Source organism: Amblyraja radiata, chromosome 2 (assembly GCF_010909765.2).
Source record: "Amblyraja radiata isolate CabotCenter1 chromosome 2, sAmbRad1.1.pri, whole genome shotgun sequence".
Taxonomy (NCBI): Eukaryota; Metazoa; Chordata; class Chondrichthyes; order Rajiformes; family Rajidae; genus Amblyraja; species Amblyraja radiata.
This window is the reverse complement of record NC_045957.1, coordinates 150654903-150671955: the sequence shown is the minus strand read 5'-3', so window position 1 is coordinate 150671955 and position 17053 is coordinate 150654903. Positions and strand designations below refer to the sequence as shown.

The following is a 17053-nucleotide window of genomic DNA, read 5'->3' as shown; positions in this document are numbered from 1 at the left end:
CTTAAAGCCAAAGCACCCAAGCCACCATTTGCAGTAAGTAGTGCCTTTCACTCTCAAGCCAAAGCTCCCAAGCCACCATTTGCAGTAAATAGTGGCTCTCACTCTCAAGCCAAAGCTCCCAAGCCACCAATTGCAGTAAGTAGTGCCTTTCACTCTCAAGCCAAAGCTCCCAAGCCACCATTTGCAGTAAGTAGTGCTTTCAATTTCAAGCCAAAGCTCCCAAGCCGCCATTTGCAGTTAGTGCCTTTCAACTTCAAACAAAAGTTCCCAAGCCACCATTTGTAGAAAGCAATGCCTTTCAACTTCATGCCACCATTTGCAGTAAGTAGTGCCATTCAACTTCATGCCTCCATTTGGAGTAAGTAGTGCCTTTCAACTTCAAGCCAATGCACCCAAGTCACAATTTGCAGTAAGAAGTACCTTTCAACCTGAAGCCAAATCACCCAAGCTACCATTTGCAGTAAGTAGTGCCTTTCAACTTTAAGCCAAAGCACCCAAGCCACCATTTGCAGTAAGTAGTGCCTTTCAACTTCAAGCCAAAGCACACACACCATTTGTAGTAAGTAGTGCCTTTCAACTTCATGCCACCATTTGCAGTAAGTAGTGCCTTTCAACCTCATGCCACCATTTGCAGTAAGTAGTGCCTTTCAACTTCAAGCCCAAGCACCCAACCCACCAAGCCACCATTTGCAGTAAGTAGTGCCTTTCAACCACATGCCACCATTTGCAGTAAGTAGTGCCTTTCAACTTCAAGCCAAATCACCCAAGCAACCATTTGCAGTTAGTGCCTTTCAACTTCAAGCCAAAGCACCCAAGCCAGCATTTGCAGTAAGTAGTGCCTTTCAACTTCAAGCCAAAGCACCCAAGCCAGCATTTGCAGTAAGTAGTGCCTTTCAACTTCAAGCCAAATCACCCAAGCTACCATTTGCAGTAAGTAGTGCCTTTCAACTTCAAGCCAAAGCACCCAAGCCACCATTTGCAGTAAATAGTGCCTTTCAACTTCAAGCCAAAGCACTCAAGCCACCATTTGCAGTAAGCAGTGCCTTTCAACTTCATACCACCATTTGCAGTAAGTAGTGCCTTTCAACTTCAAGCCCAAGCCACCAAGCCACCATTTGCAGTAAGTAGTGCCTTTCAACCTCATGCTACCATTTGCAGTAAGTAGTGCCTTTCGACTTCATGCCACCATTTGCAGTAAGTAGTGCCTTTCAACTTCATGCTACCATTTGCAGTAAGTAGTGCCTTTCAACTTCAAGCCAAATCACCCAAGCCACCATTTGCAGTAAGTAGTGCCTTTCAACTTCAAGCCAAAGCACCAAAGCTACCATTTGCAGTAAGTAGTGCCTTTCAACTTCATAGCACCATTCGCAGTAAGTAGTGTCTTTCAACTTCAAGCCAAAGCACCCAAGTCACCATTTGCATGGAGTAGTGCCTTTCAACTTCAAGCCAAAGCACCCAAGCCACCATTTGCAGTAAGCAGTGCCTTTCAACTTCAAGCAAAGCACCCAAGCCACCGTTTGCAGTAATTAGTGCCTTTCAACTTCAAGGCAAAGCTCCCAAGCCACCATTTGCAGTAAGTAGTGCCTTTCAACACACGCCAAAGCATCCAAGCCACCATTTGCAGTAAGTAGTGCCTTTCAACTTCAAGCCAATTCTCCCAAGCCACCATTTGCAGTATGTAGTGCCTTTCAACTCTAAACCAAAGCACCCAAACAACCATTTGCAGGCAGTGCCTTTTTACTTCAAACAAACCGTATTTTCATTTTCAAACCACATTAAGGGGTCTCACAGTTGTGTAGACATTTGTTCAGTGTTATTCAGAACTCAGAGAGACATTACCCTTTGCTTCATCCATCTTGCAGAGACTGAGTGAGGCACACCACTTCCTGGCTTTATAGTCCCCCCCCTCCCTCCAGCAGGGGCAGCAGAGAGAATGGTGAATTGTTTAAAAACATTAATATATCTCTGATTTTTCATTGATGGGGAAAATCCTCCGCACCCGTAAGGCAAACCGGGGCTCTGAGCGAGGTGGCCAAAAATGACGGCCGTAGGTGGCGGCGTTCTGTCGGAAATCGCAGCACAGTGGGCCACAAGCGGTCAAGATCAGAGTTTTAGTAATATAGATGTAGGGAAATATAATTGCGCAGGTGTAAGTTCTGTCAAACAAAATCAGGACAAATCCACTCAATCAGATTACTACCCAGTTATTCCACTCTCAATCAACAGAAAAGTGATGACATTTGCTGAAGAAGGGTCCTGACCCGAAACATCACCTATCCATGTTTTCCAGCGATGCTGCCTGACCCATTGAGTACTTTATGCTTTTTGCTGATGGAAGGTACTGTTGACAATAATGTCAGGCGCCATTCACTTAATAATAACCTACTCATGGATAGCCAGTTTGGGCCTCACTAGAATCACTCTGTTCCAGACCTGATCACAGCCTTGTTCCAAAAATTGACTAAAGAGCTGAACTCCACAGGCAAAGTAGGAGTGAGTCTCCTTGGTAGTAAATGATTGTGTGTGGTATTAAGGAGTGCAGATAAAACTACAACCAACAGTCATCAAAGGAAAAACATTCCAATTGCTGGACACAATCTAGCACAAAGAAAGATAGTTGCAGTAAGTAGTGCCTTTCAAATTCAAGCCAAAGCACCCAAGCTGTCATTTGCAGTAAGTAGTGCCTTTCAACTTCAAGCCGAAGCACCCAAACACCATTCGCAGTAAGTAGTGCCTTTCAACTTCAAGCCAAAGCACCCAAGCCACCATTTGCAGTTAGTGCCTTTCAACTTCAAGCCAAAGCACCCAAGCCACCATTTGCAGTAAGTAGTGCCTTTCAACTTCAAACCAAAGCACCCAAGCCACCATTTGCAGTAAGTAGTGCCTTTCAACTTCATTCCACCATTTGCAGAAAGTAGGGCCTTTCAACTTCAAGCCCAAGCACCCAAGCCACCAAGACACCATTTGCAGTAAGTAGTGCCTTTCAACTTCAAGCCAAAGCACCCAAGCCACCATTTGCAGTAAGCAGTGCCTTTCAATTTCAACCAAAGCACCCAAACCACCATTTGCAGTAATTAGTGCCTTTCAACCTCAAGCCAAATCACCCTAGGCACCATTTGCAGTAAGTAGTGCCTTTCAACTTCAAGCCAAAGCACCTAAGCCACCATTTGCAGTAAGTAGTGTCTTTCAACTTCAAGCCCAAGCACCCAAGCCACCATTTGCAGTAAGTAGTGCCTTTCAACTTCAAGCCAAAGCTCCCAAGCCACCATTTGCAGGAAGTAGTGCCTTTTAACTTTAAGCCAAAGCACCCAAGCCTCCATTTGCAGTAAGTAGTGCCTTTCAACTTCAAGCCAAAGCTCCCAAGCCGCCATTTGCAGTTAGTGCCTTTCAACTTCAACCATAGCTCCCAAGCCACCATTTGTAGTAAGCAGTGCCTTTCAACTTCATGCCACCATTTGCATTAAGTAGTGCCTTTCAAATTCAAGCCAAATCTCCCAAGCCACCATTTGCAGTATGTAGTGGCTTTCAACTATAAACCAAAGCACCCAAACAACCATTTGCAGGCAGTGCCTTTTTACTTCAAACAAACCATATTTTCATTTTCAAACCACATTAAGGGGACTCATAGTTGTGTAGATATTTGTTCCGTGTTATTCAGAGCTCAGAGAGACATTACCCTTGGCTTCATCCATCTTGCAGAGACTGAGTGAGGCACACCACTTCCTGGCTTTGTAGTCCCCCCCCCCTCCCTCCAGCAGGGGCAGCAGAGAGAATGGTGATTTTTTTTTAAACATTAATATATCTCAGATTTTTCATTGATGGGGAAAATCCACCGCACCCGTAAGGCAGAGGCGGGCTCTGAGCGAGGTGGCCAAAAATGACAGCCGTAAGTGGCGGCGTTCTGTCGGAAATCGCAGCACAGTGGGCCACAAGCGGTCAAGATCAGAGTTTTAGTAATATAGATGTAGGGAAATATAATTGCGCAGGTGTAAGTTCTGTCAAAAAAAATCAGGACAAATCCACTCAATCAGATTACTACCCATTATTCCACTCTCAATTAACAGAAAAGTGATGACATTTGCTGAAGAAGGGTCCTGACCCGAAACATCACCTATCCATGTTTTCCAGAGATGCTGCCTGACCCATTGAGTACTTTATGCTTTTTGCTGATGGAAGGTACTGTTGACAATAATGTCAAGCGCTATTCACTTAACAATAACCTACTCATGGATAGCCAGTTTGGGCCTCACTAGAATCACTCTGTTACAGACCTGATCACAGCCTTGTTCCAAAAATTGACTAAACAGGGTCTGATTAGGAACAGTCAACATGGATTTGTGCCTGGAAGGTCATGTTTGACTAATCTTCTTGAATTTTTTGAAGAGGTTACTCGGGAAATTGATGAGGTTAAAGCAGTGGATGTTGTATATATGGACTTCAGTAAGGCCTTTGACAAGGTTCCTCACGGAAAGTTGGTTAAGAAGGTTCATTTGTTGGGTATTAATGGTGGAGTAGCAAGATGGATTCAACAGTGGCTGAATGGGAGATGCCAGAGAGTAATGGTGGATGGTTGTTTGTCAGGTTGGAGGCCAGTGACTAGTGGGATGCCACAGGGATCTGTGTTGGGTCCACTGTTGTTTGTCATGTACATCAATGATCTGGATGATGGTGTGGTAAATTGGATTAGTAAGTATGCAGATGATACTAAGATAGGTGGGGTTGTGGATAATGAAGTAGATTTTCAAAGTCTACAGAGAGATTTATGCCAGTTGGAAGAGTGGGCTGAAAGATGGCAGATGGAGTTTAATGCTGATAAGTGTGAGGTGCTACATCTTGGCAGGACAAATCAAAATAGGACGTACATGGTAAATGGTAGGGAATTGAAGAATGCAGGTGAACAGAGGGATCTGGGAATAACTGTGCACAGTTCCCTGAAAGTGGAATCTCATGTAGATAGGGTGGTAAAGAAAGCTTTTGGTGTGCTGGCCTTTATAAATCAGAGCATTGAGTATAGAAGTTGGGATGTAATGTTAAAATTGTACAAGGCATTGGTGAGGCCAATTCTGGAGTATGGTGTACAATTTTGGTCGCCTAATTATAGGAAGGATGTCAACAAAATAGAGAGAGTACAGAGGAGATTTATTAGAATGTTGCCTGGGTTTCAGCAACTAACAGAGAAAGGTTGAACAAGTTAGGGCTTTATTCTTTGGAGCGCAGAAGGTTACGGGGGGACTTGATAGAGGTATTTAAAATGATGAGAGGGATAGACAGAGTTGATGTGGATAAGCTTTTCCCACTGAGAGTAGGGAAGATTCAAACAAGGGGACATGACTTGAGAATTAAGGGACAGAAGTTTAGGGGTAACATGAGGGGGAACTTCTTTACTCAGAGAGTGGTGGCTGTGTGGAATGAGCTTCCAGTGAAGGTGGTGGAGGCAGGTTCGTTTTTATCATTTAAAAATTAATTGGATAGTTATATGGACGGGAAAGGAATGGAGGGTTATGGTCTGAGCACAGGTATATGGGACTAGGGGAGAATACGTGTTCGGCACGGACTAGAAGGGTCAAGATGGCCTGTTTCCGTGCTGTAATTGTTATATGGTTATATGGTTAAAGAGCTGAACTCCACAGGCAAAGTAGGAGTGAGTCTCCTTGGTAGTAAATGATTGTGTGTGGTATTAAGGAGTGCAGATAAAACTACAACCAACAGTCATCAAGGAAAAAACATTCCAATTGCTGGAGACAATCTAGCACAAAGAAAGATCGTCTGAAGAAGGGTTTCGGCCCGAAACATCGCCTATTTCCTTCGCTCCATAGATGCTGCTGCACCCGCTGAGTTTCTCCAGCATTTTTGTGTACCTTCGATCTTCCAGCATCTGCAGTTCCTTCTTGAACAAGATAGTTTTATTTGTTGGAAGTCAATAGGGTAGGACATATACAGCACCAGGACATCAAGGCAGAGTTCCTAAGACAGTTGCCCAGGGCTAACCATCTGTACTTACTTCATCAATGATCCCCCGTCCATCATGAGGTCTGAAGTGGAGATGTTCACCGATGACTGCACAATATTCCATTCCTTTGACAGCCATGTAGCAAATGAAACAACGTACGTAGCTTGTAAGAAACATAGAAAATAGGTGCAGGAGTAGGCCATTCGGCCCTTCGAGCTTGCACCGCCATTCAATATGATCATGGCTGATCATCCAACTCAGTATTCTGTACCTGCCTTCTCTCCATACCCCCTGATCCCTTTAGCCACAAGGGCCACATCTAACTCCCTCTTAAATAGAGCCAATGAACTGGCCTCAAATACCTTCTGTGGCAGAGAATTCCAGAGATTCACCACTCTCTGTGTGAAAAATGTTTTTCTCATCTTGGTCCTAAAAGATTTCCCCCTTATCCTTAAAAAGTGACCCCTTGTTCTGGACTTCCCCAACATCGGGAACAATCTTCCTGCATCTAGCCTGTCCAACCCCTTAAGAATTTTGTAAGTTTCTATAAGATCCCTCGTCAATCTTCTAAATTCTGGTGAGTACAAGCCGAGTCAATATTCACGCATTGACTGAAAGTTGGTAAATAACATATGTGCCATATTAGCCACAAATTTGCTGGGTATTTTCTAGCGTGTGTTCTTTAGTAACTTGTCAGTTTCTTTGTTGAACTAAATTAAGGCGCATGTTGCAATCAAAAGCGCTTGAACAATTGGTTGGGAAGAAAGCCAAACTGTAAGAAAGACGATCTACCCTCATTATTCAATGACATTACCAGCACCAAAACCCACATAATCAACAACCTTGGGGTCAGCATGAACCAGAAACTTAATTGAATTAGTCACCAAGTCACATAAATACTGCAGCTAGAAGAACAGGTTAGACACTGGGTGTCCTGTGTAAAGTGACTCATGCAAGACTTCAAAATGTTTAACCTTGTATAGCACCAGTAATATCCCATTGCATGGTCTATTAAACGTACCTATTGGCAAACTATGCCAAAGCTTTCAGTGTAAGAAAATACAAATTATACCTGCAGGTAGAGAATTTGTTGATATAAACTATTGATTTCTCAGTAACTTAGTTTCCAATCTCTTTCTGATGTGCTTTTACATATATGCCAGGCAACCACGTGACCAACAAAATGTCAACCTGTTCAATCATATTTTCCGCCATATCCCCATTTCTTCTACCGCTGCCCAATGCCCATTTTGTTTTGGGACATTTGGTATATTAAAACTGCTATATAAATATATACCTGTTAGTTCTGGTACTGGACAAGGCTCTATATTCATTGCGCCTTTCACAAGCCTGAAATATAAATAACTGAATATCTGTTTTCTTTCAGCATGGCATGGGGATTCCCTCAATCTCAATCATGTTAAATGAACTCCTCAAATTGCTTTGTCACGCCAAGTGCACTGATGTCACTGCTTTTCGTATGGGGACCTCAGGTGGATTAGGTGCGGTATTCTGACCAATGGGTGTTCGTAAAATCAGATAAGTTAAATATCCAAATCAATGAGTTTTTGTGGATTTAAACAAGAATGTAAAAAGCTCAGAGAAGTCGATAGCTCAGGAAATTGTTGCTAAAAGGTCTGAGTAATTGTTCAAATATCAAGCTTGTGTTCAGAAGTTTAGCAATCTCAGATCTCTAGCATTTACCACGTGGCAAAGACAACAATGTTTTTTAACATGATCAACTCGCATTATTAGCCAAGGAAAGCAGAATAACAGTTTGTAGTACAGCAAGGTCTGGTAATGGTCACTTAAACAAACTGTCTGCCTCGACAATTCAAGTTTGCAATATTTGGACTTCGGAATTGCAGATGCTGCTTTATAAAAACAGACACTAAGTACTGGATTAACTTAGTAGGTCAGGCCGCATCTCTTGAGAACATGGACGGAAATGACCAGGGTCTACTCAGTGAGCAAATCAGTTGGCTCAGAAATCTCATAATGAATGGAAGGCACAGGCTGGACATTTGCAAACCTGGAATTTATACTGGTAGGGGCCAGGCGAGTGTAGATCAGTGTCACTCATGGTATGAGTCATACGTTGTAGCCACGCCCACTATTTTAACAGAAAGCTTCCTTGCTTTGCTCTCTCACTTTTAAAGTAACGTGCTAATATGGTTACCTATGCTGTAACGTTAATAAAGTCTGGATCTTAATCACGGTGTGAGACTTTGGTTATTCCAACAGCAGAAGCTCAACATGGTGTCATAGACTGACTCCTTGTTTAATTATATTGCTTTTATTTTAGTTTGTTGTTTTATCCAGTGATATTGCAATGGCTTCTGCTCTCAGAAAACCAGAGATCCTGGTATTTGATGAGGATCTTGCAGAACGGTGGCGTGTATTTGAAGAGGATTTCTCAATTTACATTGAAGCGGATCACCCTACTGCTGCTCCCGGTGTTCGAGCGTCAATTCTTCTTAATCTGGCAGGCACAGAAGCTGCTCGACGTGCCCGAAGATTTCACTATGAACCGGCCAGATTTGACCCGGCTGGTGTCCAGATTGCTCCTGCTGAATCTCTCCGAGACCCTGACTACCTACTAAGCAAATTCCGACAGTTATGTGAATTACGTACTAACTTGGTCATGGAGTGGCATTTGTTCTTTTCCTGAAGCCAGAGACGGGGAGAACCTGTGGAGATGTATGTCAGTGCACTGAAGCACATTGCCAATCGATGCAATTTCAGGGATATATGTGATGGCCTTGTCCGTGACCGTCTGGTTTATGGCGTCCGCAATGATAAATTACGCAACAAGTTACTGCGGGATGCTGACCTTACTCTAGAGACTGCTGAAAACCGCTGTTGCATTGCTGAAATGGCTGACGCGCATACAAAAGTCTTAGGACACTGCTGGTCGTGAAATTAACGTTGCCGGTATGTCTTATCAAATCTCTCGCCGTATTCCTTAAGTGCCCGATACCTCTATCGTGAGATCGATAGACAATTGCTTTAACTGAGGAGGTTCACGTGCTGCTGTTCGTGACCGTTGCCCTGGGTATGGAAAATTATGTCGATTTTGCAACAAAAGAAATCATTTATTCAAATGCTGTCGTTCACATAGCAACAGAGTTCAAACAAGACAATCTGTTAATTTGCTTGACTGAAAACTTGCTCTCAGAATGCTCTCAACCAGCTCCCACGGATTTGCAGGCTGCTGGCGAAAAGTTTGACTTCGATGTACATTCCTTGTCTGATTTAATGCATAAACAACTGGACCACAAGGTCGCTTTGCTCGTTAATGGCAAGTCCTTTTATCTGAAAGTTGACTGGCGCCAGGTGCAATGTCATGTGCCTAACTGTGTTTAAAAAGTTACGAAAAACAGAGACTGTCACTCCAACGTCTGCCTCCCTTATCCCATTTGCAGGAGGTCCAGTGCACCCTATCGATGAAGTTGAGTTACGTTGCTGTCTTAACTCACGTGTCCACAACCTGAGTTTCTATGTGGTTCATGAAAATGTGCCGTCTACTGGGTGTCAACGCAGGTCAAGACATGGGTCTTAGCTCTTTCAGCCCATCGGTTTGTCATCTGACTATTGCCTGTGACTTTAGCCAACAAATCCTGACACAACACAAGATTTTGTTTGACGATAAGCTGGGCAGGTTGCCTGTCAAGTATACGATCACCATTGACCCTGAGATAATTCCAGTTGTTCGTCCAGCTCATAAAATTTCCCCATGCTATGCGGGACCGTGTTCAAAGTGAACTCAACAGGATGGTGTCTCTAGGTGTGATTGCTCCCGTCGCTGACCCCTCGGATTGGGTCTCCACCATGGTTGTGGCAACAAAGAAGATTAAGGACAAGATACGGATTTGTATCAATCCCAAGGACTTTAAACACAGCGATTAAACTACCTCACTATCCCATGCGCACTGTGGAGGAGATCACAGCACAGATGGCTGAGGAAACGTACTAGATGCCAAGAGTTCATTCTGGTAGATTTCGCTGGAACACCACTCCTCCAAGTTAACCACTTTCAGCACTCCGTTCGGGCGTTACAGATTTATTTGCATGCCTTTTGGAATAAGCTCTGCTAGTGAAGTATTTCAACAAGCTATGGAGCAGTTGTTTGTAGGTTACCCATGCTCCATTGTAGTGGATGACATCCTCGTAGCGGGATGAACTGTCGAAGAACATGATGCTAATCTGACAAAGGTCCTGGATCGCGCCAAGGCCATCAACCTCAAGTTGAACCCTCAAAAATGCAAATTCAGGGTCAGTGAGGTGAAATACATAGGCCATGTGGTTACTAAAGACGGCCCAAAAACTGATCTGGCGAAAACCAGTGCTATTAACGAGCTCCCAGCACCTACAGACGTGCTAAGTTTGCAGAGATTCCTTGGCAGGGTTAACTACTTGAGCAAATTCATTCCGGATTTTAGTGAAATATCAGCCCCATTGCGCCAGCTTACACACAAAGACACTGCTTGGACCTGGCACGAGCACAGCAGAGGGTGTTCGACTCTCTTACATAGAAACATAGAAAATAGGTGCAGGAGCTGATCATCCAACTCAGTATCCTGTACCTGCCTTCTCTCCATACCCCCTGATCCCTTTAGCCACAAGGGCCACATCTAACTCCATCTTAAATATAGCTAATGAACTGGCCTCAACTACCTTCTGTGGCAGATCTTAAGCAGCAATGTCTTGTGCCACTACTCTCGCTTACTTTGATCCTAAACGACCGGTTACACTGACTTTTGACACTTCACAACACGGACTAGGAGCAGCATGTCTTCAAAATGACGGTAGTGGCAATAAGCCGGTTGCCTATGCCTCGCGCACTATTACTGACACAGAACAACGATATGCTCAAATTGAGAAAGAGCTGTTGGCGGTTGTTTTCGCCTGCAAGAAATTTAACGACTTTATCTTTGGACATATGGTCACTATTGAAACTGACCACCAACCATTGATCAGCATCTTTAACAAACCGATTCATGCCTCTCCAGCCCGCTTACATCGAATGTTGCTGCAACTTCAAAAATATGACATTGTTCTGATCTACAAATGTGGTAAGGTTATGCACCTGGCTGACACTCTCTCGCGTGCACCCCGGAAGCCCTGTGAAGGGTCCGCCCTCGCCGGATGACGACTTTATCATAATGACTGTCTTTTATTCCCTCGTCCTGTATGGAGGACTTGGTTGCCCACACTGCTGCTGACAGTACTCTACAGTCGCTTGCCTCCATCATCCAGACAAACATTACAACGTTCCGCTGCCAGTCCGGCCTTTCTTTGCCGTCCGAGATGAGCTAGTGCTGCAAGATGGCATCATTTTAAAAGGACACAAGGCTGTGGTCCCTGCTTCGCTGCACAGCAAGTATTTTAACGCTGTCCACGCAGGGTATCCAGGCGCTGAAGCTACTGTCCTACGGGCAAGAAACATGTTCTACAGGCCTGGCATGGCCGAATACATCACCGAGAATGTGGCGTCCTGTGCAGTGTGCAACAGCTTGGCACCCCACCAACAAAAGTAACCACTTCTTTCACATCCGGTTCCTGCACTCCCGTGGTCTACAGTGGCAACTGACATAACAAGAGGAATCGAATTTAGGAGCAAAGAGGTCCTTCTGCAGTTGTACAAAGCCCTAGCGAGACCACACCTGGAGTATTGTGTGCAGTTTTGGTCCCCTAATTTGAGGAAGGACATTATTGCTATTGAGGGAGTGCAGCGAAGGTTTACAAGGTTAATTCCCGGGATCGCGGGACTCATCTGCTGAGAGAATGGAGCAGCTGGGCCAAATGGCCTGCTCCTGCATCTATTGTCTATTGTCTATTGACATATTTGAGTGACATGGCAAGCAGTACCTGGTACTAGTTGATTCGTATTCAGGATAGTTTGACATTGATTTTCTTAGCAGCCCCACTTCTCGTGGGGTGGTTTCAAAGCTTGCTCGCCATTTTGCAGTCCACGGAGCTCCGGGCATACTGTTATATAATAATCAATTTTATTTATGGGCGCCTTTCAAAAGTCTCAAGGACACCTTACAGAATTTAACAAGAGTAAAAAACATAATCGGAGTAAAATAAATAATAAAGACATCACCAATACACAAATTAAAGACAGAATTCGATCCAGACAAAAAAAAATCAAAAACACAATGTGAAGAGAGAGCAGCGGCAGCTAAACCGCGCTAGCGTACACTCTCCCTTCCGACAGCCATCTTGGACACAAACTAAAATAATCACTTACACACAAAAATCATCCCTCCACAATGGTTACCACTGTGGGGGAAGGCACAATGTCCAGTCCCCATCCCCAGTTCTCCTAAAGTCAGGCCTATTGAGGTCTCCGCTATTGCCTCTACGGAGGCCCGATGTACCTGGCCGTTATCGCCAGGTGCTGTTGCCCCGGCGTCGGGAGAGTCCTCTCAGTGGCTGGGCCACCTGGAACGGCCGCTTCCTTACCGGAGACCGCGGCTTCCGAAGCCGACAAGGCCGCGCCGGTTTGGAGCTCCCAGGCTCCCGATGTTGAAGTCGGCGCCGCCCGCTCCGCTCCACAGACCCGCAGCCCAGTAGTGTTGAACTCGGCGGTCACAGCTCACCGGAGCTCCAGCGCGTCGATCCAGCGCGGCGACCCAGGCAAGGTATCGCCCGCTCCGCGATAGCGCTCCAGCGCTGTGCCGCCACCGAAGCCGAGGTGCTGGGCGGTCCCCGCCAGGAAACGGCGCTCCACACGCCCGCTGGTAGGCGCCAGGACGGGTCGACAGGGCAGCCCGGAGAAAAAGCTGCCTCACCGACCAGGTAGGGACCTAGAGATATAGTTACCCCCTTCCCCCCACATTAAAAAGTCTATTTCTCCCACAAACAAAACACAGGATTCACTAGAACTACAGAAAAAAAGAAGTGAATTAAACGGACGGCTGCTGGTTAGCAGCCGTTCCCCAAGATGGCTCCTCCTCCTTGATAACGGCAGTCAATTTACCAGCCAACACCTCAAGGAATTTGCTGCACGCTGGAATTTTTGCCACATTACCAGCAGCCCTGAATATCCACAGTCGAATGCACTAGCTGAACAGGCTGTCAAGAGTGCCAAACAGCTCATGGAACGTTCGTACAGAGCTAATTCCGACGTGTTCCTGGATTACTCAATTTACGCAACAACTCCGGTGACCCCATTTTGGGTTCACCTGCTCAACGTTTATTGTCGAGGCAGATCCGAGCCACGGTGCCTGTGGCAGATCAGGCATTGATCCTACAGGTGGTTGCACCATCGGAAGTCCAGTCCAGGTTACAACAAAAGCGTGACATTTAAAAACAATGGTATGACAAGGCAAGTAGGCCACTGCCACCATTAACCAGGGGGCAGGTGGTTCGTTTGGCCATGACCGCATCGGTGTAATATCAGAAACTGCTTCTGAGCCACACTCATATCTGGTCAGTGCCGATGGCGGCACCTACAGGCGTTACAGACAACATCTCGTGCCTGTGAACGAGCCAGTTCCACCTCTGTACTATCCAGACCGTCCATGTCCAGCGGCATTACTCCGCCTACACCAGCACAACAACCCACTTCTGCGATGGCTCCTTGGCCACAGTCCCCTGTTTCATCACCGGGAATGTCGGTTCAGTCTCCCTCACCTGTGAAGCCAACGGCTCTGTCCCCGGTGGGGAAAACGGAGATGGTCTTTATCGCACACGTGCTGGTCGTGTTTGCAAGCCGGTCGTGAAGTACCCGGGCTATGTTTGACTTTTCTCCAGTTTATTATCAATAGCTATGCATGCCTTATTTAGTCAATGGTTTTGTACTGATGTTTAATTCTTTAAGAGGGAGGATGTAGATCAGTGTCACTCATGGTACGAGTCATACTTTATAGCCACGCCCACTAGTTTAACAGAAAGCTTCCTTGCCTTGCTCTCTCACTTTTAGAGTAATCTGCTAATATGAAGTTACCTATGCTGTTACGTTAATAAAGTCTTTGGCTCTTAATCACAGTGTGAGACTTTGATTATTACAACAGCAGAAGCTCAACTGTGGGTAGGTTGAAAATTTTCAAAAAGAGGCTTTCAAGAAAGTTTAACAGATATGGTTTTCTATGCAATTGCAAATTAGGGATTGAAAATCTGTGTGAGATGGCAAGGTTACAATAGTAGAAGTTGTTTACAACGAAATACTAAATAATGATAAGGGAAATGATTTAATCCTATGATTTATAAATAGCTTCTCGATGGTAAAGATCTCCTTTATAAATGAACGGACTGAGGCAAGGGGGATGGTCAAAATTTTGGGTTGAAGCCCTTTATCAGGATTGAGAATGTAGAGGAAAAATAACCAGAATATACTATTCTCAGAACTGGAAGAGGTAGAGATGGAGCTCGGAATGGCAGGGAATAGGAAAACTGAACTAAGGGAGATGAAACACAGGTAGATAGATAAGTATATGGGTAATGGACATATGGAACCAGGTGGCAAGGGTAATGAATCTAGGTAATGGGTGGATGAGCAGGGATGGAAAAGACGAACAAATGGAAAGAAGGTGTTTCTGATGGGAGTGGAAAGGAACACGGGAAGTGACTTACTCCACTGCAAATTCTCTTCAAATTACGCCCACTTTGAAGGAGTTCTCGGCTTTTTGATGGGAGATCTGCGTGAAGCTCTTTCCCTATTCTCCCACTATTGGGAAATCATGCCAATGGTTGGAATCATACCTCACCCAAAAGCAGATGATTATGATTGTTGCAGATATATGATCATAGCATCAGAACATGGCAGGTGTCCTTCAGCACAATGTCCTAGCCAACCATCTTCAGTAGTTTCATCAGTTCCATTATCCAAAGATCAGGTGGAGATATTCCTGTAGTAACGATTTAGACAAGGGAATTAAATGTAACATCTCCAAGTTTGAGGATGACACGAAGCTGGATGGCTGTGTGAGCTGCAATGAGGATGCTATGAGGCTGCAGGGTGACTTGGATAGTTTGGGTGAGTGGGCAGATGCACAGCAGATGCAGTATAATGTGGATAAATGCAAGGTTATCCACTTTGGTGGAAAGAACAGGAAGATAGATTATTATCAGAATGGTTTCACATTAGAAAAAGGGGAGGTGCAACAAGACCTGGGTGTGCTTGTACATCAGTCACTGAAAGTAAGCATGCAGGTACAGCGGGCAGTGAGAGAGGATTTGAGGTTAGGAGCATGGAGATCCTACTGCAGTTGTACAGGGCCCTGGTGAGACCGCACCTGTAGTATTGTGTGCAATTTTGGTCTCCAAATTTGAGGAAGGACATTATTATTATTGAGGGACTGCAGCATAGATTCACCAGGTTAATCCCCAGGATGGCAGGAATGACATATAATGAAAGAATGTGTCGACTGGGCTTGTATTCACTGGAATTTCGGATGAGAGGGGTTCTTATAGAAACATATAAAATTCTTAAAGGATTGGACAGGATAGATGCAGGGAAAATGGTCCTAATGGTGGGGGAGTCCAGAACCAGGGGTCACAGTTTTAAGAATAAGGGGTAGGCTATTTAGGACTGAGATGAGGAAAAACGTCTTTGCCCAGAGAGTTGTGAATCTGTGGAAATCTCTGCCAGTGGAGGCCAATTCACTGGATGTATGCGAGAGAGTTACATTTAGCTCTTAGGGCTAAAGGAATTAAGGGATATGGGAAAAAAGCAGGAACGGGGTACTGATTTTAGATGATCAGCCACGATCATATTGAATGGCGGTGCTGGCTCGAATGGCCGAATGACTTTGCACCTATTTTTCTCTGTTCTAGTTGTGATCTTAGAATGATCACTGTTCTTAATAATCTGTTCTTAAATCTTGATCATGAATTAGCTATCAATATAACATCAATTAATCATACACTAATATGAAACGGTGTTCAGATGTTATGAATTCATCAAATAAGGAAAATAATCATGTTCATAAGTTCTAGTAGCACAATTAGGTAATTTGGCCCATCAAGTCTATTCTGCCATTCAATCATGGCTGATCTATTTTTCCTTCTCAACCCCATTCTCGTGCCTTCTCCCCATAACCCCTGACACCCTTACTAATCAAGAATCTTTGTCAATCTGCGCCTTAAAAATATCCATTGGCCTGGCCTTCACAGCTGTCTGTGGCAATGAATTCCACAGATTCATCACCCTCTGGCTTAAGAAATTCCTCATCGCCTTCCGAAAGTAAGTCCTTTAATTCTGAGTCTATGGCCTATGGAATTTAACAATGATTTAATAACAGACATTGGTAAAACTGTTAGATGTTAAGTATTGACCTGAAAGAATAGGCAGAGCCCCTCTGCCCCTTTCATTACACATCATGTGGCATGTAAATAATTAAGTGTGGGTCTAATGTACTGGACAGCCACATGCAGGAAGTGATGTTACGTGACAGGTCCAATCTCTGACAGGACCACAAGCAGCAGTTGATCTCACTATATCTACAAGCATGAATATTACATAGAATTATGTAGAACTATATTGGCCGTTGATTTTGAGCAGTTCTTTTCATTTTTCAGGAGTGCAACCAGGTACAGTTGTAGTTACCAGAGTCGCAATGGATGCTTGCTTTTGTCCTCATTTCGAACAAAATGTAATGGGGACGATTATGTCTTATTCAACAATGCTAAATGAATGTCTGGCTCAAGAAATGGTTAAATGCAGCAAGGAAATTAATAAATTCAACACTATCCTCGGCAATACCCTATGCACGTCAGATTTCTATGAAGGTAGGAAATATGTTTAAAAAACATACTTGACTGTACTTTACAGTATTTTGGATTGGGTCACATGAACTCAACAAAAAGTTCAATTTAAATGGGAGAAATATAGATATATCATAATAACTAGAACATAGAGCATAGAACAGCACAAGAACTGGGCCATCGGCACGGAATGTCTGGACATGATGCCAAGACCAACTCTTATTTGCCTGCACATAATCCATATCCCTCCATCCCCTGCAGTTCCGTATGCCTATCCAAAAGTCTCTTAACTGCCCCAATCGTTTGCCTCAACCACCAACCCAAGCAGCCCCGTCTTCCAGGCACTCACCACCCATTGTAAATAAAGTAGCTCTGAACATTTCCTTT

At 44.5% G+C, this 17053-nt stretch overlaps 1 protein-coding gene across 1 annotated transcript in view; it reads left to right on the top strand.

Moving 5' to 3' along the window:
- LOC116970506 (uridine phosphorylase 1-like) overlaps positions 1-17053 on the top strand; it is a 62244-nt gene that overhangs the window by 25383 nt on the left and 19808 nt on the right. Inside the window, exons 5-6 of the mRNA XM_033017154.1 lie at positions 7338-7452; positions 16481-16690. Coding sequence (XP_032873045.1) covers positions 7338-7452; positions 16481-16690 — 325 coding nt within the window. The remainder of the gene's footprint in view (positions 1-7337; positions 7453-16480; positions 16691-17053) is intronic.